Below are 25,224 nucleotides of genomic sequence, written 5' to 3' on the forward strand. Positions count from 1 at the left end.
TCTATTGTTTAACAACTAATAAAAGGTCAATAATAGAAACAGAGGTTGTTATTGATTCAGGCAGTCCCACAGACGACAGAGGCGGTGCGCGCGCTGTCACAATGTGGGCGCGGGCATACGTAGGAAATTCGGCGCGCGAAAGCTGTAGCAGGAAGTGAGAGCAGCACGGCGGCCAGTCCGGGATTTCAAATCATCTAACTACTTCCATAATCTACAAACATCTACATTAATATGGCAGACCCGAAGGTGAGGTCACGCATTTTAGGTCATCTAATGTATTAGCTTTGCTTTAAAATCGGAATTTTGTGCCAGGCGTGTTATTTTAAATGTCATAATGTGCCAAAGTTTGTAAAGGAAGCTGCGAGCCACAAATGCCGACAATGCTGTTGTGTTTCGTGATGCTAGGAGAGCTAACTGGTGTGTTTTCAAGGCGGTAGGATGTGATAAAAGCCTGATAACTTTCTGACAGACATCTGGACATGTCCGGTGTGTCTAGTGCACAATTTTAGCCCTTTGTGCGTTTCTCCACAGCTCTCTTTGACGAGCTTAAAAGTACTGTGAAGTGTGCAGCCAGTCAGCATGTTAACGCTAGCCTCATACACTCATTATCTGCTTAGGAAGGCAATGGGGCACAACACTCCTAACGACTCAATAAACCATCGCAGTCGTCGGTCATTTGCTCAGGGTATTTTACAATCTACTTGCAGCCAGCTGGCCAAAGACAATGGGGTTAAGTTAGCCGGGTGCCTTGCCTTTGTCTGCCAAGCACAACAGTTGCTAACATTAGTTGGCTAATGTTAGCTTTGGGGCGCTGGAGCCAGTGACTGCGTATTAACAGGCGGGTAACTGTAACACGGTTACATTGAATGAAGTAGCAGTTAGCCCAAAAAGCATGTCGCCTTAGTTCCTGACAAATTAACCACGGTGTTATTAAGTGACACTCATCGTGGTGCGAAGAGCCAAACGATTAGCTCTCGACTAGCCCGCTAGTGAAAGGCCTCGCTGACTAGCTAGGCAACTTCACAATGAGTTGTCTTAGAAACAAAGTTGAACAACTCTTAAACGTTAGCGAAGTAAAATGCAATTGCGGTAAAAGCAGATTTTTAATATCTCGACCTCGCATTCGAGCTAGTGGCCACGTTAAATTAAGTATACCGCTATTTTGTATTGCATCTTTAATGTTAGTAGCAGTTGTGTAGCTTACCTCGTTTAGCCAAGGCACAAAGACGTACATTAGATTGGGACACAGCTAACTTGTTATGCGGCTAACCAGTATCTTAATAGGCTACAACTTGGTTTGATCATAGGAAATGCTTAGTTTCCGATAAATGATATTGCACGTCATGAAATTGTTCACACAGGGCTTTTCACACTTTATAACGGGTCATGAACTAGCCATCTTGGTCCTCACTCATTTTTTTTGTATCACAAAATGTTCTTGCCATGATAGTAATGTACATGTAATCCTACATACATCAACGTGGAGCCCCATATAGAATTAAAGATGCTTGGTTCAGCAGTGATGCTACACGAAAAGCTTTTCCAGTGCCCCCTACAAAAGCTATACTTAACCAATGAGCCCTTAAATCCCTCCATTGAAGCATTCATGGCCTGTTGGTCAGTTGTCAGAAGTCACTTTGTTCCTGTGAGTTTCAAAGAATCACACTGAAAGATACCACATGCCTATTTACTTTAACTTATTCTGAAGTTTGACACGGATGTGTGAATAATTTCCCCGAAAGTTTAACTCATCCACTGCTTTTCCCTTTAGGAACAGGATGACCATGAAACCACTGTAGAGGACTCCAACCATGATCCCCAGTTTGAGCCCATCGTGTCCCTTCCTGAGCAGGATGTGAAAACATTAGAAGAAGATGAGGAGGAACTCTTTAAAATGTAAGTTGCTTTAATGGTGATCTGATATACATTTTGCTGGCCAGCATAGAACTGTTAAGTAAGCCAGTACATGGATGTCTAAGCTACGAGTGACTTCCTGTTAATGAAGTGTACCAATGTTTTCCCAGGCGGGCTAAACTATATCGTTTTGCCTCTGAGAACGACCCACCAGAGTGGAAAGAGAGAGGAACCGGTGACGTCAAGCTGCTGAAACACAAAGAGAAGGGCACAATCCGCCTCCTGATGAGGAGAGACCGAACCTTGAAGATTTGTGCAAATCATCACAGTGAGTCAAGTGGACGATTATAACTAAATTGCTATTTTATATCGTGATACCAAACACAGCAGATCAAATACCTGTCAACTACAACACAAATTAAAATGGCTGTTTCCAGAAGCATATCTGTGTTAGTAATCACACCCTCCTTTTTCCCCTATATTTAAATGTTCCAGCGTAACAGCAAAAAACTGTCAGTCGGTAGTATTGATGGCCACCAGCATTTAACTGTAGGCCAGGGCAAATATAGTCTGCAGGTTACCGGTACAGCTGGGAAATTACGCATCTTGGTGTTCTCACCGATCCAGAAGTTATCCTTGGCATCCCAAAATATGATGGTTATGTTCACTGGTACATGAGCAGTAAATCTGCACCGATAAGTGTTTTTCACTGATTATTTGGGAGGGAGGACAAGATAAATATAAGGAGACTTTTAGCTGCAGCACGGTGGTTCAGTTGTTAGCACTATCGCCGTACAGCCAGACTGTTCTGGGTTAGAACCCGCTGGCTGGCTGGGGGTTTGCATGTCCTTCCAAGTGTCTCCGAAAAGACTGACAGGTTAATTGGTGACTGTTGTTGAACTTGGTGAATGGTTGTTTGTCTCCATGTCTCAGCCCTGTGATGAACTGGTGGCCTGTTCTTTCACCCATTGTCAGCTGGACCAACTCCAGCCCCCCTGCAGCCTTGCAAAGGATAAGCCATAATAGATAATGATGGACTCGCTATTAACAGGGTTGATAATTTTCTTTTAAATGTAGTAAATATGGACTAGTGGTTCTGCCAAGAGCTGCAACAGTACCAAACAAGTCATTGTTTAGATTATATGCAGTTAACCATTAGCAGAAACAGTATAGCTAAGGTTTGGCAGCTACTAAACAGGATAACCTCCTCCTATTGGGTAAATGCTTATGTCTCTGCCTTTGTGTGTTAACCTTTCTCCCCCCATTGTGAACTACAGTTACAACTGCGATGGAGCTGAAGCCTAACGCTGGCAGCGACAGGGCATGGGTGTGGAACACACTTGCAGATTATGCTGATGAGTGCCCCAAACCTGAACTCCTGGCAATACGCTTTTTAAATGCTGAAAGTAAGTATTTGTACATCTAATCCTATATTACACAAACCAGTGTTTAATTTGGCTGCATTTTCAACATTTAAGGAGCCTAACAGCTATGTTGTGATTGGTTTTCCTTTTTTCCCCATTTGTCAATGCAGCATTGGCCATCATACTGCAGTGATGTAAATGTATGCTAATTTTCTGTTCTGTTTACAGATGCGCAGAAGTTCAAGGTGAAGTTTGATGAGTGCAAGGAGGAGATCAGAAAAACTCTAGAGGGAACAGGTATGTACAACTTTTGGCATTTTCCAAAGGAAATATGTAAAAGTTTGATGATACAACTGAGATGAATGTTTCTCTACAAAAGCAGTGTTTTATCACATTATTTAACATGTGAACTACTTCAGCAAAGAGTGCATTGGTTAACTAGGGGTAATAATCCATTTTACATAGTAACGTGATTATATTCTGAGCCCCTAACTAATTCAGTTCAAACTATAGGTAACATTACATCTTAGGTTAGCTTTCTGGGGAGTGCAGACTCACTCTGTTCTTTGCTGCTCACTCCAGCCTGGAACTTTTTCTGTCTGCTACATGAACATGCAGAATGTAACACTTAACTGGCTTTGTAAAAGGCTGGTGTCACTATGTTCTGCTACATTGCTATTCAGGTTTCTCACAGGTTAACCCTTTTTCCTAATATGACCACAATAACAAATGGTCAACCTAAAATCATAAACATAATATAGTTGCTGCATAAAGAGGTGGGATATTCTAAAGACAGTGAGTTGAGATTCAAAGTGAAAATAGCATGGATGTTGTGTTTAAACTGTCATAGCCTTTTAAGTTGACTGCACATTTTACTGTTTTTGCCACAGGCAACACTGATAGCGCAAACAAAGTTGCAGAGAAGCTGGAGGAACTCTCTGTAAAGGACAAGGCTTCAGAAGGAAAGAAGGAAGAGGACAAAAAGGAGACGGAGAAGAAAGAAGATGAGAAAAAGGAGGTGAAGGCTGAGGAGAAGAATTGAGAACCAAGAACTTGCTTTGCTGATCTTCAATTTATCAGTTTTTCCTCCTTTTCTACAATAGACTCTAAACGAACTGAATTTGGACACTTGCATATTATTAGTTTTTTTTATTTTATTTGTTTTGCCTCAAGATCACAAGTCCTTGATGCCACTGAGGAAAAAATACAAGATAATGAATTTACGAAGACAAAAAAGCCCTTTCCCTTCCACTCCCTTTCCCTCTGCACCATGGAATGCTACGCTTTCCATCCTCGTCATCTACAGTTCAATTTTACTTTTGACAAACTGTGAAAAGAGGCTTGTGATAGTGATAATTCCCACATTGGGGTAATTTTTTGTTTTTTTGTTTTTGTTATTCTGAAGCAGAGTTTGTTTTTAGGGAGAGGAAAAAATGTAGCCTGCTTGCTAGCAGCACGGGGTCAGAGAACAGGCATTATGGAGGTGCATTAGAAATGTAATATCCCATATTGCATCTCAGTGGGCCTTCTAACCCTGTCCACTGTCTGAAACATCAAATAAGGGGAAGACTTCTCAGTGGATGCCTTGTAGAAGTAGTTCTTTCTTGGTTCCTTCTTGCATCAGTTCTGTTGGGACTGACTAGAAGAGAAATCCACTCCACACAGGCGAGGGGCATCAGATGTGTGCTGCAGATCGTAGCGTCCACTGATAGCTGACTGATAGATCAGATGCACTTAGCTAAGCATTTCTTTCTTCTTTTTTTCCTTTTGTTTTAAAAATGTGAAAACCATTAAGTCCAAAGTCAACGGTTCATCATGCTCTAACTTAAGGTATTCACCAGGAAATCAAGTTTGTATTCTGTAGATCATAACATTCCCAGACTTGAAGCATGTAGAGTATACAGTATGTAACAGAGTGTGCCCTATCTGATCTGTGTGCTCACCACCCTCTCCTTTTCTTTCCACTAATTGAGTTCTTAACCTTGCCTCTAAAGCGCATCTAAGTGCCAGTGCATCTGTAAATACATGTATATGGATGAAATGTTACTATTCATTTGCACTCAAATGATTTGAGATGTTTCCTCCACCTTCGAATAAAAGCTGTCAAAGACCACATGTTTGCATTCATATAAAAGTCACTTGTTTCCTTGGATCGCAGATGATAAAATGTATAATTATAAACGATACTGCTCTATGGATCTGCAACTACGATTATTTTCATTGTCAATGCAGCTGATAATGTCTGAAAATGGTTTGAGGAAAAAAAAAAAAGCCAAAGACGATGTCTTCAGATGTCTTGCTTTTTCCACAACCAAAAAATATTCAGTTTACTGTTAGAGTAAATAAACTGAAAATATTCACACGAAGCTGGAATCAGAATATTTTTTTTAAAGAGACACGGTAGTTTTGGAGAAGGGATTCAAACTCAGAAGTTTACAATATTAATGAGGTACTATACAAACTCAGAAGTATGTATTTTTTTCTATAACTGAATGAACAAGCTGTTCTTAGAAGAAAATAAAGCTCAAGCTAGAAAGGTGGCAGGGTCCGCCAAATAAAACAAAGTAAAACTTAAATTGTGCTGTCAGTTTGTTTATTTAGTTATGAAAACGATGAGTTTGTTTAGGCATAAAAAAAAAATCAGTCAATCAAGATCTTTCTCTTCTGTTTAAAATCCCTCATAGTGCACCTTTAATATACAATGTGATAATCTGTTCAGTTCATTATCTACCGCTTTTCCGTGAGAGTCGCGGAGATGTTGGCGCTTTATCGCCCCTTTCAGGGGATTGCGGGTTACTGGGGCCAAATCCAGTTCACATCGGGCGGAGGCCAGGGTATATCCCTGGATGAGTCGCCAGCTCATCGCAGGGCCCTCTGACGGCAGAGGCTGCCACACAAGGTGCCAACAGCGTCAGGAGCAGTTTTGGGGTTCAGTATCTTGCTCAAGGATACTTCGGTAATTAGCTCAGTTCCGCCCAGGGGAGCCAGGGTTTGAACCAGCGACCTTCTGGTCACTGGTCACCTGCTCTACCCACCGAGCTACAGCCGCCCCCATGTGATAATCTGTTAACAAAAAAGTTAATTAATAGTTGACAACTAATCGATTAATCCTTTTGGCTCCAATGTTCTACATATTAAAACAGGATGTGTTAAGGTTTGTAGTGGGAGTAGAAACAAGGTCATGTGTCAATCCTGAAGAGGCTTGGACAACAGCTGTTTCCTAAAGAAAATGAATTTGATGTGCAGATCGATTCTTGTTAGTAATAAGGGACAATTGCATTCACTCAAAGAGTTGGAAACTTTATTTACTCTGCTCAGGTCATTGGGAAATATTTCCTCTTCACAAAAATAGGAACGCATGTACATTTATAGTATATTCTATATTTTAATACATATTGAACTTTCTATTTGAGTTTCAGAAAACAAAGTCAGCTTGTGGCTGACGGAACAGATTCATTGCTGACTGTCAGGAATGGTCCCTGACCTGCAGTGATGTCCATCCAAAAAAAAGAACATTGGACTAATGGCAGTCATCTTAAAGAGGAATGACATCGATAGTGTTTTGATATGTGGTCAAACAGGGATCTGAAAGTCATGATAGACTGGGCTATTTTCAGGCAACTCAGCAGCTAACGATCTTCAGGTATTTCAAAACGTTCCAGTTAGCTTTTCCACTGACACTTTTACCTATCAAGTAGCTCTGTATATCACAGCCTTACAACAGAGACAGTTTTAATAATTCAGTAATACATGACTTGAATAGAGTGTTACCTCACATTACTGTGTTCATGCTAAGGCAGCTGGGTGAGACCTTTAAAAGGGAGACCATATTAGCCAGAAGGTTGTAACTACAGCTACCAGCCTTTACACTCTCATCTCTGCTGAAAGAAAGCTATGAATGCAGAAATGGGAAGAAAATAAAATCCTGGAATATCATAATGAAGCAAGATGATGTAAGTCTTGTACATTGGCCTTTCTGTTGTTAAAATTAGTAAGTTTACCCAATCTAAGTGTCACTCCTGCCATTTGCTGCTCAATACAAAACACTAACGGCTTTCGAGTGTCCCTTAGTGTAGAATAGTTTAACAACTAACCACATTTCACTGTGTGTGAAACAGTTTTTCCTCTCAAAAGGCAACAATGGTTTACTCTTGATGCAAATGTAGCTGAACCAAATCCACTAATTCTCATCTATGTAATTCTGCCTTGGTTTTCATAATCAGTTGGTGCTGAATATAAAATCACTGATAATATCTGTTCATTTCTATGATTAACAGTAATAACTGTCATGAGACTTGGGGGAAAAAATGGAAAGAAAAAGTTGAGTTTGATCTCTCTGAGTGGTGGGTAATACTAGAGCTGTACCAGACAGCTGCTGCAAATTGATTTGACATTTTTTAGTCTTCATGATGTCACTATGACATTGTGACACGGTCACTGTCTTTGAGAAATTAAGGGTGTGTCGCCACTTTTGGCACTGAGATCTCAAGGCAGTTTCTATTGAAAGCCCCTTCCTGGACTAGTGTACAGCACATACTGTTCACTAGTCAAAGATTGAGACTTCGATATTAATCTCCCTCATATCACACATCTTGTAATAACATTTCATCATAAAGTTGTTTTTTTTTACACTGCAAGGTAGAACAAGCTATATTAACTTCATGGATTTTACCCATTATCATTTCTCATTTATTTGCTGAATTTATAATTTATCAACACAAAACTCCACTCAAAATAAAACATCCATTCCAGGCTTAATTATCTGTATAAAAAGATGTATCAAACATAGTTTTTGAAAGGTTGGGTATATAAAAAGCAAACAAACGGATTAAAAAACAACAAAATAATGAATGAGTGACCGGTTATCATTTTACTACATGGGACAATGGCTTGTTTCACTACACTTTTCCATTTTCTATGGTTATAACACAAACATAATTTACATACTAAATTAACTTTTTTTTTTTTTTTTTTTTAGACAAAACATAAACAGAAAAGTTGTTTTGGTTGTGCAAGGCTGAACTCGTTCTGAACTCGGTGAACTTGGGATGAGGTATTCTGATCTTGTAGAACGCCAATATGTCTGCCCAGCACTTGACTAAACTTCACTATAACAAACTGAAGTACTGCACCTTCGTGACGGGGAGTAAAGCGGGCTGAGCTACACTCAAGCCCTGAAAATCTGCACTTGACTGAGACAAAGAAGCAGACATTCATTATGTATGAATAACGTCAACTGGCATCTCTGCTGGTTGCATTCACTCCTGAGAAATTTCTTTTTGATAAAGAAGGGATTTAAGTTTATTTTACTTTTAATTAAAAGCAAGCGTTTCTCAATGAATTTGGAATGCAGCCACCAGACATGATATGATGATTTTCCCCTCTCCTTTCCCAGTTTCTCATCTTACTTATCATGTGTGGCATGCAGTTGCCCTTGGTGCTGATCTAACCAATCTGTCCTCCATCACTTCTCTAAGCTGTACGACTCCACCATATATGCTGTAGATGACATGAACAGTACAAATTAATGCGAAGCACCTTGTCTTCTTGAGGTCAATTGACTCGGAAAGGACAGAAAAGGAAGTCTTCTCGCAGAGGTCCACGGTGAGGATGTCTGAGTTTAATTCGTCTGTAGTGTTTTCGTTCAGCCTTCAGCGCTTGCTGGAGAAAAGTTTGTGTGTGACATTTGGAACAATGTACGCTTCATGACCACATCTGAGACAACAGTAATTACATTGACAATCTGTTGGACGGTCCACTCTTATGAGCCACAAAATGTTAATGACTAGACACTCCTCATACATAAAGCCTGCTGCGGTATCAACTGCCAACCGACCCCTCCGCTACAAACACACACGGGCATTTGGCTAGACAGACCCACACAAGAGCAGACAGATCCTCTGATTGGATAATAACTCCAAAACAGGGAGTGCTAGTCGCCCCTGACTGGCCATCATCTAGACTTCACAAACATAACAGAGAGGAGAGAATCTCTGGGTAGCTGGGTGGCCGTTGTTGTTGGAGTTGGATGCAGTGCCCCTGCTCACACTGATATCTCATAGGTGGTGCCTCCTACACCAGTCACCTTTTTAACATTACTGTGGCGACCGGGGCTGAGGGTGGCACCCTGGGCACTGGGGTGGCAGTCCATCTGCCCATTAACTTTCATGGCCTCTCTGAGTGGAAAGAGAAGAACAGAGAAAATTATGAAAAGAAATGCAACACAAACCAAACAATAATTTATTAATAAAGGTTGTGGCAGCATGCAGATTAGTTCCATGGAGCACGACAGCAATATGGGCAACTACTTGAAAGTGTACTTGTTAGTGAAGCAAAAGGCTTGAGAGTGTTAGGCGAGAGGGTGAAAAGCATGCAAAAGAAAAAGAAATGAGGAGTCACAGAACTTTATTCATCTGACATTTGTGAAATAATACAAAAATTTATATTTTACTAGAAAGGCAAACAAATAAATCAGAACAAAACACGTAAGAATTCACACCAGACAGTACTTATTATGAATAAATGGACTCAACAGTTGGACAAATACCATACACCATACACAAATGCTACACATTGCCTCGGTTAGGATTAATACACTACTGCCCATTCCAGCAGAGGGAGCTCACCAGTCCCCAGTGGTTTAGTACAATGCATGCAGTCCCACAGGGGCAACGTTACGGTTCATACCTTGGGCCCCCCAGATGAGGTGAGTCTGTCCTCTCACGGGCACTGATGTAGGAGAGTTTCTGATGGGAGTAGGAGGGGGATCGGGGCAGAGCAGGGGAGTGTGGCTGGTGAGCCGGGGAGCGATAGGGGCCCTCGGGGACTGTGGCCCTGCTGTGGCTGCTGTTGCTGCTACTGTGATCTGTGTGCAGGGAGGTGGATGAAGTCCTAGGGGCACGGCCCAATGTGGAGCCAGCATGGCGCAACACAGGGGTTCGTTGCCCGTAGCTCACAAGCCCGACCCCCATCAGGTTGTCCCTGGAGCCTCCATAGGCTGGGGGTGTTGGACCTCTGGAGCCAGGGCCACGAGGCCCGTCTGGGTAGCAAGCATTGGGGGGTAGGCCATAGCCCCCATCAAACACACCAGAGTCCTGGGCATAGATATGGGTCTGGGAGCGCCCATGCAGCATCTGCCGCTTCTCCCTCTCCTCCATCTCCTTTCGCTCCTGGATGGAGGCCATAATGGTCTGGGAGAGGTTGTCGTAGCGCACTGGGGATGGGTCCCTATCCCTTGGGTGAGGAGATTGCCTTCCTACACCCCTGGGTGGCAGCACTGGACTGTAGGTGGGGGTGACCTGGTGCCTCTGCATCTCAGGTTCCCGGATGTGGCACATTTTGGTGGGCAGGTAGGGCGAGTGGAACCCCATGGAGGGCATACCACGATGGGCCATGCACTCGCTGGCAGTGGCTGGGGAGATGCTGGGGTTCAGCAGGCTGTCATAAGACAGGCTGCCATTACGGTTGGAGAGCGTGTTGGGCGAGAAGACACTCTTGTAAGGGGTGGAGGTGACTGTCTGCGGCTGCAGGGCTGGGAGCTGGCCCTTTTCTAACCGGCGGTGACCCTGCTTCAGGCTGAGGGAGCGCGAGTTGATGGGGTCAGAATCCAGTTGGAGGGGAGAGGACTGGAAAGTGCGGTGGAGGGGAGCATTGGTGTACTCCGGCAGGTCCAGGTTGGGCTCAGATCGGTAGTCATGACCACGGACACCCTCTTCTAAGATGGCCGAGGTCTTCCGGTCATCTTGCATGACAATCTGAGGAGCAAACAGCAGTATAAAACATCAAATCTTAGTGGAACTTAACTGAAGCTTTTACAACAGGCAATGAACCCCTGGCTATTAGAGTGGAGCTACTTATCATAGCATAAAATCAATGATACCATGATAAGTGCTAAACAAATCATGTCCTACCTTATCTCCAGCAGTGTGGTAGTGGACTTTAGGCATGGTGCCAAAGGACGGCCTGAATTTGTACATGGCTGGAGTGGAAGGATGGGTCTTACCAGATAGAGAACTCTCTACAACCCACATAGAAAGAAGAGCAGAGTTAACAATGTAGAGATAATAGAAATAACACTATTATACTGGCTCTGATTGAATGTCATGTCAGGGAGGAAAGACAAGACCTAAGAGCTGAATCCTATTATCAGAGTAAAGAGGCCGCAGGGACTGAGTTTTTGAGACCCACACCATCACCGTTCTCAAAGAATGAAAATGTATTTACAGAGGGTGGGTAGTCGGATAGAAGGAGTCAATTTTGTAACTGATATATAACACGAGTCTTACAGTCCAGCCAGACGTCCATCCTTGACAAACTACCTTATACGTGGGCAAATCCTGAAACCCCAAGGTGCTTCTTAGCAAGTCGCTGCTCCTGTGCTCTTGTGTCTCTGAATGTTATGCAGAGAACTTTTACATCCACACATTATTAGTCCCCTAAATTGCTTTAATACAGTGAGCAATGAATTTAGACCAACTGCAGTACTCTGAAGTACCACCAAGCAGTGGTAGAGCTCCATGGAAGAGCAGAAAGTGTTCACTCCCTGACATAATGCACCATGACACTGGAGATCCACTGGAGGGAACCTGCTGTTGTAGGTTCAAAACTATACATTATTGACACTTAAACTACTGAATGCAACAGTGTAAAGAACACATTACCATTAGCTGTCAAACCTCTGCCAAGATAGTATCTGTCACGGTTCCTAAATGATTTTCAAAGGCAGTCAGTCATTTTTTAGTCCTGATTCTAGACCGTATTCCTCTCCCATCCATCCATTTGGCAGAGCTCTGTTGCTACACAACACCAACAAAAAGTGGTGATTCATCTTGCAATGATTCACTCTGAAATCTCTCCACTGTTCCACAAATCTCGTGCTGATTCAGTTAAAGGGCTGGCCTCTCAAATACAAATCACGCCTATTCTCTTGCCCAGCATAAATAAGGCCATTGACCTGCCACTGGGACGGATATTTATCACGCTAAACTAGAGCCGAGTCACACACTGGGACACTGGTGATGTACAGAGGGAGTCTGGGAAATTGCCATTTGACAGGAAGGAGAAATGGGATTGATGATGACTGACAGGAGAGTTAGTTGCTGGAGAACACAGGGGGACTGTGTTCCTGTGTTTCTTACCTTCACTGGAGGTCAGCTGGTTTTTCAGCTGGTTGTACCTGTCAGCTTTGGGTGGCAGCGGAGGCTGGGTTTCTTTGTCATCCAGGTTGTCCAGGCTGCTTTTGGACTACAGGGAGGAGAGCAGGGTGTCAGAAGCATCCCAAACAGGTGGGGGAACAGCAGATGAAAAAGAGAAGAGCACGTGCTAATGTTGGGGATGTACTAACACTGCTCTCACAGATGGTTTTAGGGTACCAAAGCTGCACCAGGCAGCTGCTCTACTTGAGTTTAAATTTATTCTTTTTAGAGGCTAATGGTCTGGAAATGATGAAAGGAAATTAACTCAGATTTTGATTGATTTTTTTTTTCCTCAATAGAGTATTAATTTGTTCATCTTAAAAGAGAACTCAACTGATTTAGCATTGCACTTCGGTCACACTTGGACTAAGAATTTAAAAAAAGGAGCAAAATCAATGCAGAGGAAACAGTGATATGGTCTTTTTGATTCAACATGTTCTTCTTTCTTGTCAAAACCTGGTGATTACATTGCCTACAAAGTTTTCTATTTTGCTCCTATATTTCACTTAATTGTTATCAGTTTGCAGAACCCCAACATCAGAAAATAACTGAATCTATAGGGTTACTGTTGAAGGGAATAAGAAGCTTTCCTTCACTTGAGCCCCACTTTGTGCTTTAGGCCGGTGAGATGGGTGTGTTTTTACAGGCACAAAGCAATCTGCTATACCTTTGAGGACCCTGAATGACCTATATCAAGCAATTTTCTGACAATGCATGGCATGAATTTAAACCAATGGCTGACTAGGGGGTTAAACTATAAGTCTAAAATATACAGCATACTTTTTTGAAAACAGTCAGTAATGTACAATTACAATCTCAATTGTAGACTGACCTGCCGGAGGAGATCAGGGAGGCTACACTGCAAGACATTGTCAACTTTTAAGTCACTTCTAGAAACTAAAAAGTTGAGAAACTATACTATTTTAGACTTGCTTTTCTATTGATTTTACTGTTTGTTTTATTATACTTCAATGCATTTTATCATAATATTATATTAACTGTTCTTTTATTGTGTTCTTATTAAAATTAATATTATCATTCGCAAAAATGGTCAAATTAATTTTCCTCCCTGCGTGAGTCACTTGGCTTTGACATCAAGTGTCTAATAATTTTCTGTTTGAACAATGAGGAAATTCTCTGATAAATCTGACTTCAATGAGCTGCTGTATCTTTTGATTTGTTGCCGTCTGAGCCTGTATTTCAATGGGAAACTAGGAACAGAACTGGGGATACACCATGCTACACATTTGTGACATGAGACTATGGGAATAAAACAAAGAGAAAATGGTTACACTACTGCAGAAGAGGGACTAAATGTAGGTCAGTTGGATGATGGATAACAGGAAAATAACAGGAAAAAGCTCTGCAGTGTTTGTTAACAACTCACCTTGGAGCTGATGATGGTGCTGTGGATGCCATTGTCGCTGACCTTGATGGTGATCTGCCTGTCGGACAGGTCAGGTCTGATGAATGGGGGCTGAATTTTGACATGGGGCTTTTTCCTCGGGTCCAAACTGTACCTGCAGAAAAATGAGCAGCAGGTATGAAGAAACAGGTTCTTTATTGTCACATCACACCACTTTACCAATTTACAATACAGAGTTGGCTGTGTCACTGGATGCAACCACGACGACAAGTTTGCAACTCTTTAACAAAGCTGAACAAGAAGTGTCTCTGTAAAGTTGTTGGTGGTGGTGTGCACAAGCTTTGTCTTCATGACTACTGACATACTGTATGTTATGTGCAGTGAGACTTCAACTACTACAACAGTGATCTGTTTTAAATTGTACCAGAGTGAACAAACTCTTTTTGAATAAATGAAACTGAAATGGAAAAAAAACAAAAACTGTATGTACTTATATGTATGTTATTAAAATATGTTCATTTACACAAAAACAGCTAACGTTGCTAATGTTAATTCAGTATTCTTCTCCTACTTTATATACCACACTTTATACTCCACTGTCGGCTCATGTTCACCTTCCAGAGACGAGCAGTGCAAAGTACGATGATGAAATTAGTTGAGCACTTTGCATAATCCCATTTGGCTCATTACACAGTTTAAAACAGACATTTCAAGCACAACTTCCTGACAGAAAAAAACATCCTTTAAGTGTGTCTTACAGGGTTTTTTCATAATTAAAAGGGCTGTCACTGCGATTTCTTTTCATGTTGAATGGCAAGTGTGGAAATTTGGGGAGTAAAATCTGTGCTATACTTTCCGAGCAGTCTTGACATATTTTAGGTTATCAACCTATGTTACTGATTTGCTGTCAGTTTTAAAGATACTGTTCAGTATCAGTCAGGTCTAACATGCTTTGAGTCAACGGTTTGGTAAATCATAAACTCCATCAGGGACCATGCAGCAACTTAACAGCAGATGCTTGTAAACGCAGCGTTTCAGCCCCGCTTGCTGTTGTCTCTCTGCAGTCACACTGTTGATTTTTATGGAATGGGATTTGTCCCTATGGGTTGTAAAACTGCCGCTATGGGTCTTAGCGATGCTGTGTGTGTCTGCGCTCGGTTTCCCATTAACTGTTGTTCTACAGGGTGATTCAATTCTCTCAGCCATCTGCCTTCCCCCAGGGTTGCTGGCTGCTGTCAGGCTGGAACTGGATACACACCTCCGCAACTACCTCAGAGTATGTGCATACATCGTACGCACAATGCTGCCATCTGTGTTATCATTGCAGATGGTGCTATGGCATGGATGTCATTGGCTATAATGGACAACAACCCTAGCACACACACCTATCTGCATAAACATACACAAACATGAGCTATCAGGAGCATGAATACAGCACCACTGATTAGAAGATGAGTTAAATGTGAGCTGAAGAAAAAAAAAACAACCTTGAAAAGCATGATACACACACATACAAACGCAATAGTATAAAGCATCTTACCTAGGTGCCAGGGGACTACATAAGACGTACTCCACGTTGCCACAGCAACCCTTAGTGAAGGGATTTACTCCTCCACGAAACTTGCCTGTCACCTGAGGAACACAACGCCTTGTTTAGAGTCGGCAGCAGAGGAAGGACAAGGCCACAGCACACACACATTCGTATATACACACAGAGGTCCAGTGCTTGAATACAAAGAGGATGATTCATGTTGTTGAAGCATCACATAATTAGTACGGGCGTATATGTGCTGCTGTTTACTGTCTTTAATAAGGTTAATGTATATCTGTCCACACAGACTAATTGGACTATGTCTGCAGTGACCAGATTTCCAAATTATTTCAAAGGTGCCCTAAAGCAAGCCCAGGTGCCAACAGTCAGGCAGCTCCAGGTGTGAATGTTTGGATGTGTGTCAGTGAGAAGCAGCTCTGTTGATTTTCGCTGGGTAAACAACAGGCTAATGATTGTTTGTGTGTGTACATTCGGCTCCCATGCTGGTGTCTCCTCACCTGTTCGTTGGTTGTTCGACCTCGAGCTACGAGCACCATATGGAAACCTGTGAGTCCCATGACTGGAATAAAGAAAAGCCCTGCTATACACATCACCACCAGACTGGACACAAAGGTCAAGGAGGAGAACACAAGCAGATGTACTCCAAGAATAACTGCACTGACTCCTTCAGACAGATCCAGAAACATTATTCTGAAAGATTGAATAGATAAAACTGTCTTTTTTTTTTTTTTAAAAAAGGAGGAGGCTTTAGTTAGCAGGGAGATTTTAAAGCAGTGAAAGGATACGTGACAGTGGTGTGCAGCGCTCCCAGTCTCTCCCGGTGGTGGAGGACGAAGATGAGGCCGAAGGAGAAAACTCCCACCATGTGGATGCTCAACGACAGCAGGAAGAGGAAGAAGTAGCGGTAGTTCCTCCGTCCAATGCAGTTGTTCACCCAGGGACAGTGGTGGTCGAAGTCCTGGGGAGGAGTTACACAGTTATTCATAAAAATGTATTAAATTATGTAACCTGCAACTGCAAGAAGGTTATGTTTTCACCCATGTCCATTTGTTTGTTTGTCAGCAGAATTACACAAAAACTACTGAATGGATTTCCACAAAACTTGGATGGAAAATGGGTCTCAGCCCAGAAAGGATCCCATTAACTTTTGGTGCAGATCCAGATAAAGGGACAGATCAAGGAATTTCAATTTTTAAAAACTGATCATTTTTGTTATTTTCTCTGGGAATAATGGTTGGATCTTGATGTGTATTTAGGTGGCTGGTGTCTATGAGTGAGTACAAAAGGGGACTATTGGGCCTTGGCAGTGGTATGCACTCTACTAAGTGCCATTCTAGGTAACTAGACTTTTACAGTCTGTAAGTCAGACATTCAGTCTTCAGTCAGTAAAATGTAGAAGAAAACAGGATGCAGGAATACAACCTGTGTAATTCTGCATCCTGTGTGTGAGTGTGTATTAATGTCCTGATGTGTGTGCACATTTGTAAGACAAAAATGATCATTTGAAAGCGAATACTGATAACAGTATTTTATAGTTGAAGCTGCCAAAAGCGGATTCATGCCAATAATTACTATCTTTAAAGATTTCATGTTTTTTGCCAAAAAAACCCAGATGTTTAGACAATATTTATTTATAGAGTGTTTGTCTAAGATTTGATTTCTTGGCTGGGAAGAAAATACAAAATATGCACTATGTACAAACTGCATTATATATAACATCCGACATGCTCAATCCAAACAGCATCAGACTCCTGATAAAAAGCAAATACTAACCAAATATATCAGTCTAACCTTGATGCATATTAAGATTTCAGTGTCAATACTGAAGATAAAAGGTCTTTCTGTTTGCACATTTGTATTCAAACAGACACATACATATACACACACACCTCTACACAGTTGTCACAGACGCTGCAGTGTGAGCAGCGTGGCGGCCTGTAGAAGTGACAGGTGGCGCACCACTTCATCCGGACCTGAATGCCCTTGATCTCCACGTTCTTGTAGAGCGGCGCTCGGAAATCATCGTCTTTGTCCTCGTCCTCGTCCGCTGTGGGGGAAACACACAAATATAGAAACACAGACACACAGAGAGGCACATTTACTTGGAACAGATGCATATGGTGGGATGTAAGAAAAAACAGTCACAAACACAGGCAGAAGAATGGTTTTGACTTATGATCCCATTTGACAGGGACTACAGCAGAGCACCTTAAATGAAGCTCACTCCTGCTGTTAGCTGTCAGCCGAGAGAGCAAATACTAAGAGAAATGAACATTTTTATAGACGTGACCTATTCCCTCTGCTTTTAACATTAAGACTGATTACTGAGCACACTGTGACTCATGTAGAACAGATGCTGTTTAATTTCCGACAAGTCATACATCATCAAAATAGAAGCGTTTTTTTTTTTTTTTTAATGGAAATTAAAGCTCTAACCCTGGCAGAGTTGGTACCTTGCTCTGCTCAACTTAAGCATTCTATAAGCACATAAGCTCTAAACTACAGTATGAGAGTACAAGTGGCAGTTCCACTGCCCCCGGTGAGCCTCTGCAGTCAATCAAATTGTTTATGAGAAGCTTTGTACTGAAGACCACTTTTTTTCAGCCACTGAGAGCGTTTTGCTCTGGAGCCACGGTGCAAAATAAAATGTCTTTCAGTTGATCAAAGGGCACATTCACACGATCTACACAGAGCTAAAATAATAATTTCACAGTACAATAATGACTGCAGGGAGATCTAGGTAGCTGAACAAACACACGCACAGAGAAAGCAAGAGAGAGTGAAAAGAGAAAACAAGAGCGAAACAAAGGTAGAGCGCTGAAATAAACACTTCCATAAGCGGAGATTGCTCTGTTATTATGGCTGTCAAGTCTCTTCAAATAGATTTTAAAGGTAAAGCGGCTGCCAAACCAGCACACACAAACAGCAGCTACGCCTGCATCTCCTCTGACAGCTTCTACTCTACAAATGCAAGAAATATTCAGCAGACAAAGCAGTGGCCTATTTCAAACGGTACACATTTACTCTGCAAAAATAACACGCAATTCAGATAAATTACAATCACATTTGAGCATTTTTACCTCTCTTCAGTGAAGTTGTTGGTTTGCAGCTTATTTACTTACTCATGATTATTTTCACCACTGAAGAAGGAGCTACCTGAATCTTATTGTATGTGTGGATGTACAATCTAAATCTTCATCAAATAAGAATTAGGCTTAATCCAGTTATCAAAATGTATGTTAAAGAGGTCATATTATGCTAATTTTCAGGTTCATACTTTTATTTGGGGGTCCTAGTAGAATAGGTTTACATACTTTACTTTTCAAAAAACACATTATTTTTCTCATATGGTGCATGGCTGCAGCGTCCCTTTTCACACTGTGTCTTGAACGCTCCGTTTTAGTGACAGAGTGAGACACCTCGCCTCTGTTTTATCTTTGGTGAGAGTTGCACATGCGCATTACTTAACAGGCAGGATGTAGCCAATCTGAGGCAGAGTAGGGCGGGTCATGCTGAGCAAGGTAGTGTGATCTAAAATAACGCTGCTACAGCAGTAGCAACTGTATGTCACATATATATAAAAATATATATCTATATAATGCCTGTTCGATAGTGATGCACATAAGTTACAGAAGTAAAGGCTTGACTCTAAACCAGGCTTTTCAGGTGGTGCAGGAGCAGTGTTTTGTGTGGGAGAGAGTAACTCCCTTTGGCGTGGACTTTTTCACTTTGCAGACATCTGACATGCACAAAAATGCTACATGACATAAAGGAAAGGCAAAAACCCAAAAAGCATAATATGACCCCTTTAAATTAATCTCTGTAATCTTCAAATACAAGTTAAACAGCTGACACCTGCCCTGATAAAATGCTTGCTCTTGTGAAGGTCAAGTGGAATTTTAATGAAATTATGGGAGTACTAAGTGGCTAAGTATCTTATTGACAGAGAAGGATTCTGAGGACATATCTGCTACTTTACTGCAATTATTTCAACAGCATCAATGTGTGCGTGGGACATCAATCTGTTCACAAGTGTACCATGTATTATAATCACCACATGTTATGTGTGTATGTATATATGTGGGGTGAGCAACTAGCACTGAGTGATGATGCAAAAGCTCAGTGTTTTATTCATCGACACTCGGGCAGGATGAATGGCTATTAACAGGGATCAAACCATTGACCTTTCAGTACTAAAATGAGCACTTAAAACACTTATCCTACTTTTTCATGCACATGGCTAATATTTACTGTAGCTGTTGCCCAGGGAAACAGAATGTCTTGTTCTCAGAAACTTGACATGCACAACAGCTTGTGTTGAGAACAATCAATGGGAAATGGACAGCACTTATACAGAGATTTTCTATCTCAACAGACAAAGCTCTTTACAATATGCCTCCCTTTTACCTATTCACACACACAAATGCACGCACATCGATGGCATTGAGCTGCCATGCAAGGTGATGACCCTTACCACTGAGAGCAGCAAAGTAACTGCTATATCTTATTGTCTTTGGTATTGTTATCGTTATTGGTCTTCCACTGATAAACCCTATGGGAAGACATACTTCATAGCAACACTATGTAACTTTTGAAAGAGCAAATACTGAATTCTTTATTAATTGGTGTGGTATGACCAGTAGCTTATGATGGCTAACGCTGTGGATATTGCTCTATAACGGCCATTACTGTGGCAGTTTGCTAACTTATAAGTCAGCTAACATGTACTACAGTTATTGTGTTGTAGAATTTACCATAATTCTATTTTCCCCCAGGGTGGTTAAGTCATGATCTGCCCTAGTACACATTGCCTTCATTAGTTGGGTTGGTTAGGTTTAGGCATGAAGAGTGGGAAAGCAGTATCACAGATGGCCACTAGGGGACATCAGAACAAGCTGTAAACACAAAATGGACATACTATCTTCTCATAAAGTTAATGTGGTGAACATGTTAGCCAACAGTTGCATATTTACTCATCTAGCAGCTACATTAGCATTCATTTGAACTCCTGTTTCAGGCCAATTGACGGATGGGCACGGTTATTCACTCTTCCTCTTGGTCTCCTCTTGGTGTTCCCACAACATCATAATTATTGTTGCTCCAGGACAGACCACTGCAGCTGACTAATCATGATTTTGTGGTGTCTTAGGTTTGCCACTCAGGAAAATGAACTGAAAAAGTACACACATGGGAGAAGTACATTTTGACCTAAACCAGTATCTTTCCCTCGTCTGAGAGCCTGCATGATGTCAAAACTCCTTTTAACCACCCAGGAAAACTGAAAATGTCCCCCGAGTTCTGCAAATTGCAGCAATTTTGTGAAAAGCTGCTGAATTGTGAAAATTGCAGAACTTTCTGATATTTCTGCTCAATCAGCTCCCTCATCTGTCACCTCATTTTGCAGTTTGCCCCAAAAAATGAAAAGGACAATAAATGACAATACACACTAACCCTTCATTCTCACTTTTACAATCTGGATGACGGTGTGATTTTCTAAGCAGATGTCAGTTAATAACTATTTCAGTTCTTTACTTTTCAGTTCAGAACTTTACTGGTGGGCCTGCTGCCCGTGAGATATAAATATATAAATAAGTCAACATCCTTCAGTAGTCTATAAAACCCAGCAGGGGAGCGGCAGCACTGTCACCTCTGGCGAGGCAGATAACCTCCGCTTTATACAACTTAATGATTATTACCCCTTTATGGGCAGAGAAAGCTCCTACAAAAGACAGGTGCTTATCATTTACAAGCGCATTACAAACACCCCTGGGGACGAGTTCAATCATCATTACTTAAACCAGATAGCGCTGAGGACAACAAGGATGCATCAGGAGCATAAGTCAGCGCAGCTTGTTTGAAAGGCTAAGCAGCTGAGAGATACTGACTCCACCTCACGCTATGAAAGCTTGTGTAACTTCCAGCAATGTCCTGCATGTGGCGCATGTGTTGTAAGGCGGAGAATGGAGTCATGAGACATTGGGTTGAGTGGTGCTCTGATAAATGTGGTGCTATTAAAGGATACCCTCTACATGAGGACCCTACAGGGAGGAAACATTACTCACACTTATGGGCACATACATTATGACAGATACTAATATTTTAAGTTGTCGGATAAATATTGCATGCGTACAAACCTCGGGGGTAAACACCAGGGTCCATGAAGGTTGCCATGCTGAAGTTGGCCAAGACGAAGAGGAAGACCAGGCCATTGTAGAGAGGCACAGCGGGAGAGATTACCTTTGTCAACCAGGGGCACCTAGGGACACAAAGGAAGAGACAGCAGAGGTTAGATTTCTTCAGCCACACACATCTAAATGTTATCACACTGACATTTGAATGCCCTCTCATCCTATTCGCGTGAGCAATGACCATAACTGGAAATGTGATTAAAGAGAGAGAATTAGAGCGGGATAAACAGTGGATGCCAGAACTTGAACCAATAATCCTTACAGTACAGTAATTCCTTGTAAATAACCAGGATAACTGTGAAATGAATTAACTGAATAGTTGATCTTTAGCCTGAGAGGCTTCTTTAGAATTATCTGTTTTAAAAAAAAATGCCTGCTGTTTCATAAAATAAAAATAATAAATTTGACTCCAGGACAAGTATTTTCTTTATGTGCTTCCTCCTCCTGCATGGTGTTCAGATTAGAGAATAAAAAGATAGCATCAGGTCACAGCCCACCTGACTATGTAAGCTAAGCTGAACTGAATTGATTTTACGATAGTAGAAGTTGTGCACTGTTAAATTGTTTTGTTTCTTGGCCAAACTCCACTCAGTGACACAAGCTACTTCTCAAACACAGCTGAGACTGTTGGGAATGTTTTACAGTCATTTGGCCATTAACTGATAAACTTGATGAAAAATTAAAGGGGCTCTGTGGAACTTCTGTGTTGTGCTGGAAGCCAGTTGTAGTTTATGTAAGCAAACGCCATTTCTAAACCAATGTTGGCTACTGTTGCTCTCTGATGAGAGGCCTAAGACGAGGCACTCGACAACGTGCATCAAGTCCCATCCTTTGGACTGTTGTGGAAAATCAGACCCGAAATCCACAGTCCAGCAGCATTAAACTACCTCAACAAATCATCCACAGGCTTGTATAGACAACTGAGAGAGATGGGGAAAGTCTAATTTTCCACGACACGTCAAGATCCGCTCACATATGGCAAATAATAAAGTGAGTAATACTTGTAAATTGCTACACATTGTTACATAGAGCCACTTTAAGATATCATTAAATTGATTCTATTCATCCTGAGGAGGATATGAAAGTGTGTGCCAAATTTAATGGCAATCCATCCGATAGTTAATGAGAACATTTCACTTAAAACCCACAAATATCAACCTCAAGGTGGGGAAGATGTAAAAGTGACAGATCACCAAAGTCAGTAGGATTCATTATCTAAAAAGGGCCATGAATATCTGCACACATTTCATGACAATCCATCCTGTAAGTGATGGACCATCAGACCGACCAATGACTGACTAACTGACCAACCAGCTAGGGTTGCAACGATATACTGTTTTCAAGGTATACCACAGTATGAAAGATTAGTGACTGAAAGATGATTATGATGCCATGTACATACACACTGCCAATTCGTAAACACCTGTGCTGGTAAAACAGGCAGTCACAGAGGTTATCAATGGAGAACCTCCTTTAAATTTCACCCACATATTGCATCAACACTGACCTTCTCCATTGCCTGCAAGTCATAACTCAGCGCTGTGAAATATTCAACTGTGGCGACACCCACACAGACCTGCTCAATCACCTGGATTCAAATGTCAAGACACTGTGTGCCTCCTAGAGTGCCATCATTCAAGCCAACTGTTTGTGCGATCTCTCTTGAAATGAAACGCTGTCAGAATGAAGATGTGTTACTACCTCCTGTCAGGCATACTGCAGAGATCCTGCAGGTCAGAATTTATGAAAAAACAAAGTATCTTGATAAAGAGGGAGGAAGGGGTTTCAAAGAGAGACCCTCCATCACACTCTCCTGCTCTCATTCCTGAGCCCACTTGCACATGTAATATACAGTCTTACACACTGAAGCTCGCTTCTCCAGCTTATTCTGACGTCAAAAAGTCAATTTCCTCGTCCTCGTGCCCGAGATCATCTTCAATCCATATCTCCTGCTCTGCCAGTCCTCTTTTTCTTTGTTGAATTATTCAGAGCCGCAGCTGAAGCAAGCCACTGACAGAGAATAGAGAGGCGCTAACGGGGGTGAGGTGGCCTCTCAGAACCAGTCTACACTGGTCCACAGATTTGTGACGGCTGGTGTGGGCTTGATTGATTCATTCTTCCAAGATATCACTGGATATCAATGCTGGAGCCAATTATAGCAGACGTCATTCACATCACTTGAAAAAGTAGCTCACATATAATCAGTACCATTACATGTACAAGCGTATAATAAACTAATTAGAGGCAGAAATACAATTTATTTTAATTAGGCAATCACCAGGAAATCACATGCTAAGTGTTCTAATTATGAAATAATACTGTTGGTGGATGCAATGAGCCTATAATTATCTTATATGGCTTTAAAAAATGTTTTTTAAAAATAGCTGTGTTGCGCAATGTAGATCCAATACTTTGGTCAAGTATCTCAACAACCGTTGGATGGATTGCTGTGAAATTTTGTACAGAGGTGCCCAGAGGAGGATGAATTTCCACTAAAATTAAGAAAAGATTCTGTCTCACCAACTAAAAGTTTTGGTAATTTATGTTTTGGTTTTGGTGCCATTAATGCTCTTAATACAGTTTCAGTCACCTATTTTATGGCACATTTTCCCGCTTCCAAGATAACAACCCATACCAAGTACATTTCAGCAGAATTGGCATTCACGCAGGGGGACAGTAGTGAGTAGTACCATGCCATGTCATCAAGTAGACAAGGTACAAATGCTTAATAATTGATCAAAGAAAAGCAACAGCCCACAGCTCCACCATCTTACAAAATCCCAATTTACTTGCCTGTCAAAGGTTCATGTATTTTGCCCACATTGTGATACATTCGAACCAGAGAGGAGGAAAAAAGAGGAGTGCAGCTGACAGCAACCATCTTAGGATCCTGGGAGCAGACAGTGTGGGAGGAAAATATGACTGAGAAAAAGCCAGATTAAGGCCACAGACACTGGTTAATTGTGTAGGAGTAACAAATAACCACAGAGCGCTTATCAACACTGTTTAGAAGCCACTTCTGCTGCTTGTGTAACCACAATACCCCAACTGAGGCAGAAAAGCCTCCAGCTTGTCAGAAAAGTTCGGGGCCAAGTTTATTAAGCTGAAGGAGCTTTCGCTGCCAAAAGTACAGTAATGTAATGAGTTTGGTCGTGTCCTTGCTTAAAGTCCTGAGGCTGGCCAAAGCGGTAGAAAGGCCTGAATTCTCTGTGGTAATTAAAATGCCTGCAAACAGGAGCTGGAGAGGTAACAAAGCAGGCACCCTCCAGCCAATCAACATTTAAAACGCCAGCTCAAAAGCCCGTGGAACATGCCCAGCACACTGTCTCAACAGAGGTGTAAAGATAAATTTCATGCTGAGGAAAAAAAGAAATGGAAATCAGATATCTCACTGGCTGAAATAAGGGAAGGGAGCAAGGTAAAACTGAGGGATTAAATAGGAATAATCCACAGCTTGCTCCTCCGGCTGACAGAGCAACACAGTACTGTCTCCTCACTAACCTCAGGTGGATCAATCACATGAGGCAGACTGCTACCAAAGGCCACAGCGTCCACACAGCAGCTTTCACTTTGGCTTCATACATTAGCATCATTAAAGTGGAAAAGAGTTTGGACTTTGTCCTATCTAAATATGACTCAGTGTGTTTTGGTGGTGTCTAAGTGCCTTATGTTGGCTTATAAGCTTATGATTCAATACCTGATACAA

The 25,224-nt window shown here is 41.7% G+C and overlaps 2 protein-coding genes and 1 non-coding gene across 3 annotated transcripts in view; 2 read left to right on the forward strand and 1 right to left on the reverse strand.

The window, feature by feature from the left end:
- The first annotated feature begins 108 nt into the window (after positions 1-108).
- On the forward strand, positions 109-5,331 carry ranbp1 (RAN binding protein 1). The gene is made up of 6 exons (XM_073465549.1): positions 109-246; positions 1,772-1,896; positions 2,025-2,182; positions 3,132-3,260; positions 3,447-3,515; positions 4,109-5,331. The coding sequence occupies exons 1-6, from the start codon at positions 232-234 to the stop codon at positions 4,258-4,260; spliced, it is 648 nt and encodes a 215-aa protein (XP_073321650.1). The 5' UTR covers positions 109-231; the 3' UTR covers positions 4,261-5,331.
- On the forward strand, positions 3,767-3,895 carry LOC140996901 (small nucleolar RNA SNORA77). The gene has a single exon (XR_012178872.1). It is a non-coding gene; the product is annotated as a small nucleolar RNA SNORA77 (small nucleolar RNA).
- Positions 5,332-6,502: 1,171 nt separating the features above from the next.
- zdhhc8b (zDHHC palmitoyltransferase 8b) overlaps positions 6,503-25,224 on the reverse strand; it is a 67,778-nt gene continuing 49,056 nt past the window's right edge. Inside the window, exons 2-11 of the mRNA XM_073465302.1 lie at positions 21,465-21,586; positions 17,220-17,377; positions 16,116-16,288; positions 15,828-15,930; positions 15,319-15,410; positions 13,800-13,932; positions 12,356-12,461; positions 11,129-11,235; positions 9,906-10,972; positions 6,503-9,394 (exon numbers count right to left, since the gene is read on the reverse strand). Coding sequence (XP_073321403.1) covers positions 9,262-9,394; positions 9,906-10,972; positions 11,129-11,235; positions 12,356-12,461; positions 13,800-13,932; positions 15,319-15,410; positions 15,828-15,930; positions 16,116-16,288; positions 17,220-17,377; positions 21,465-21,586 — 2,194 coding nt within the window. The 3' untranslated portion in view covers positions 6,503-9,261. The remainder of the gene's footprint in view (positions 9,395-9,905; positions 10,973-11,128; positions 11,236-12,355; positions 12,462-13,799; positions 13,933-15,318; positions 15,411-15,827; positions 15,931-16,115; positions 16,289-17,219; positions 17,378-21,464; positions 21,587-25,224) is intronic.

Source organism: Pagrus major, chromosome 5, assembly GCF_040436345.1.
Source record: "Pagrus major chromosome 5, Pma_NU_1.0".
Lineage (NCBI taxonomy): Eukaryota > Metazoa > Chordata > Actinopteri > Spariformes > Sparidae > Pagrus > Pagrus major.

Bases quoted from the DNA above. Each gene is read 5' to 3' on its own strand.
- ranbp1 (XM_073465549.1), top strand. The intron at 3,261-3,446 runs GTAAGTATTTGT...TTCTGTTTACAG, and splicing joins ACGCTTTTTAAATGCTGAAA to ATGCGCAGAAGTTCAAGGTG. The intron at 3,516-4,108 runs GTATGTACAACT...TTTTTGCCACAG, and splicing joins AAAAACTCTAGAGGGAACAG to GCAACACTGATAGCGCAAAC.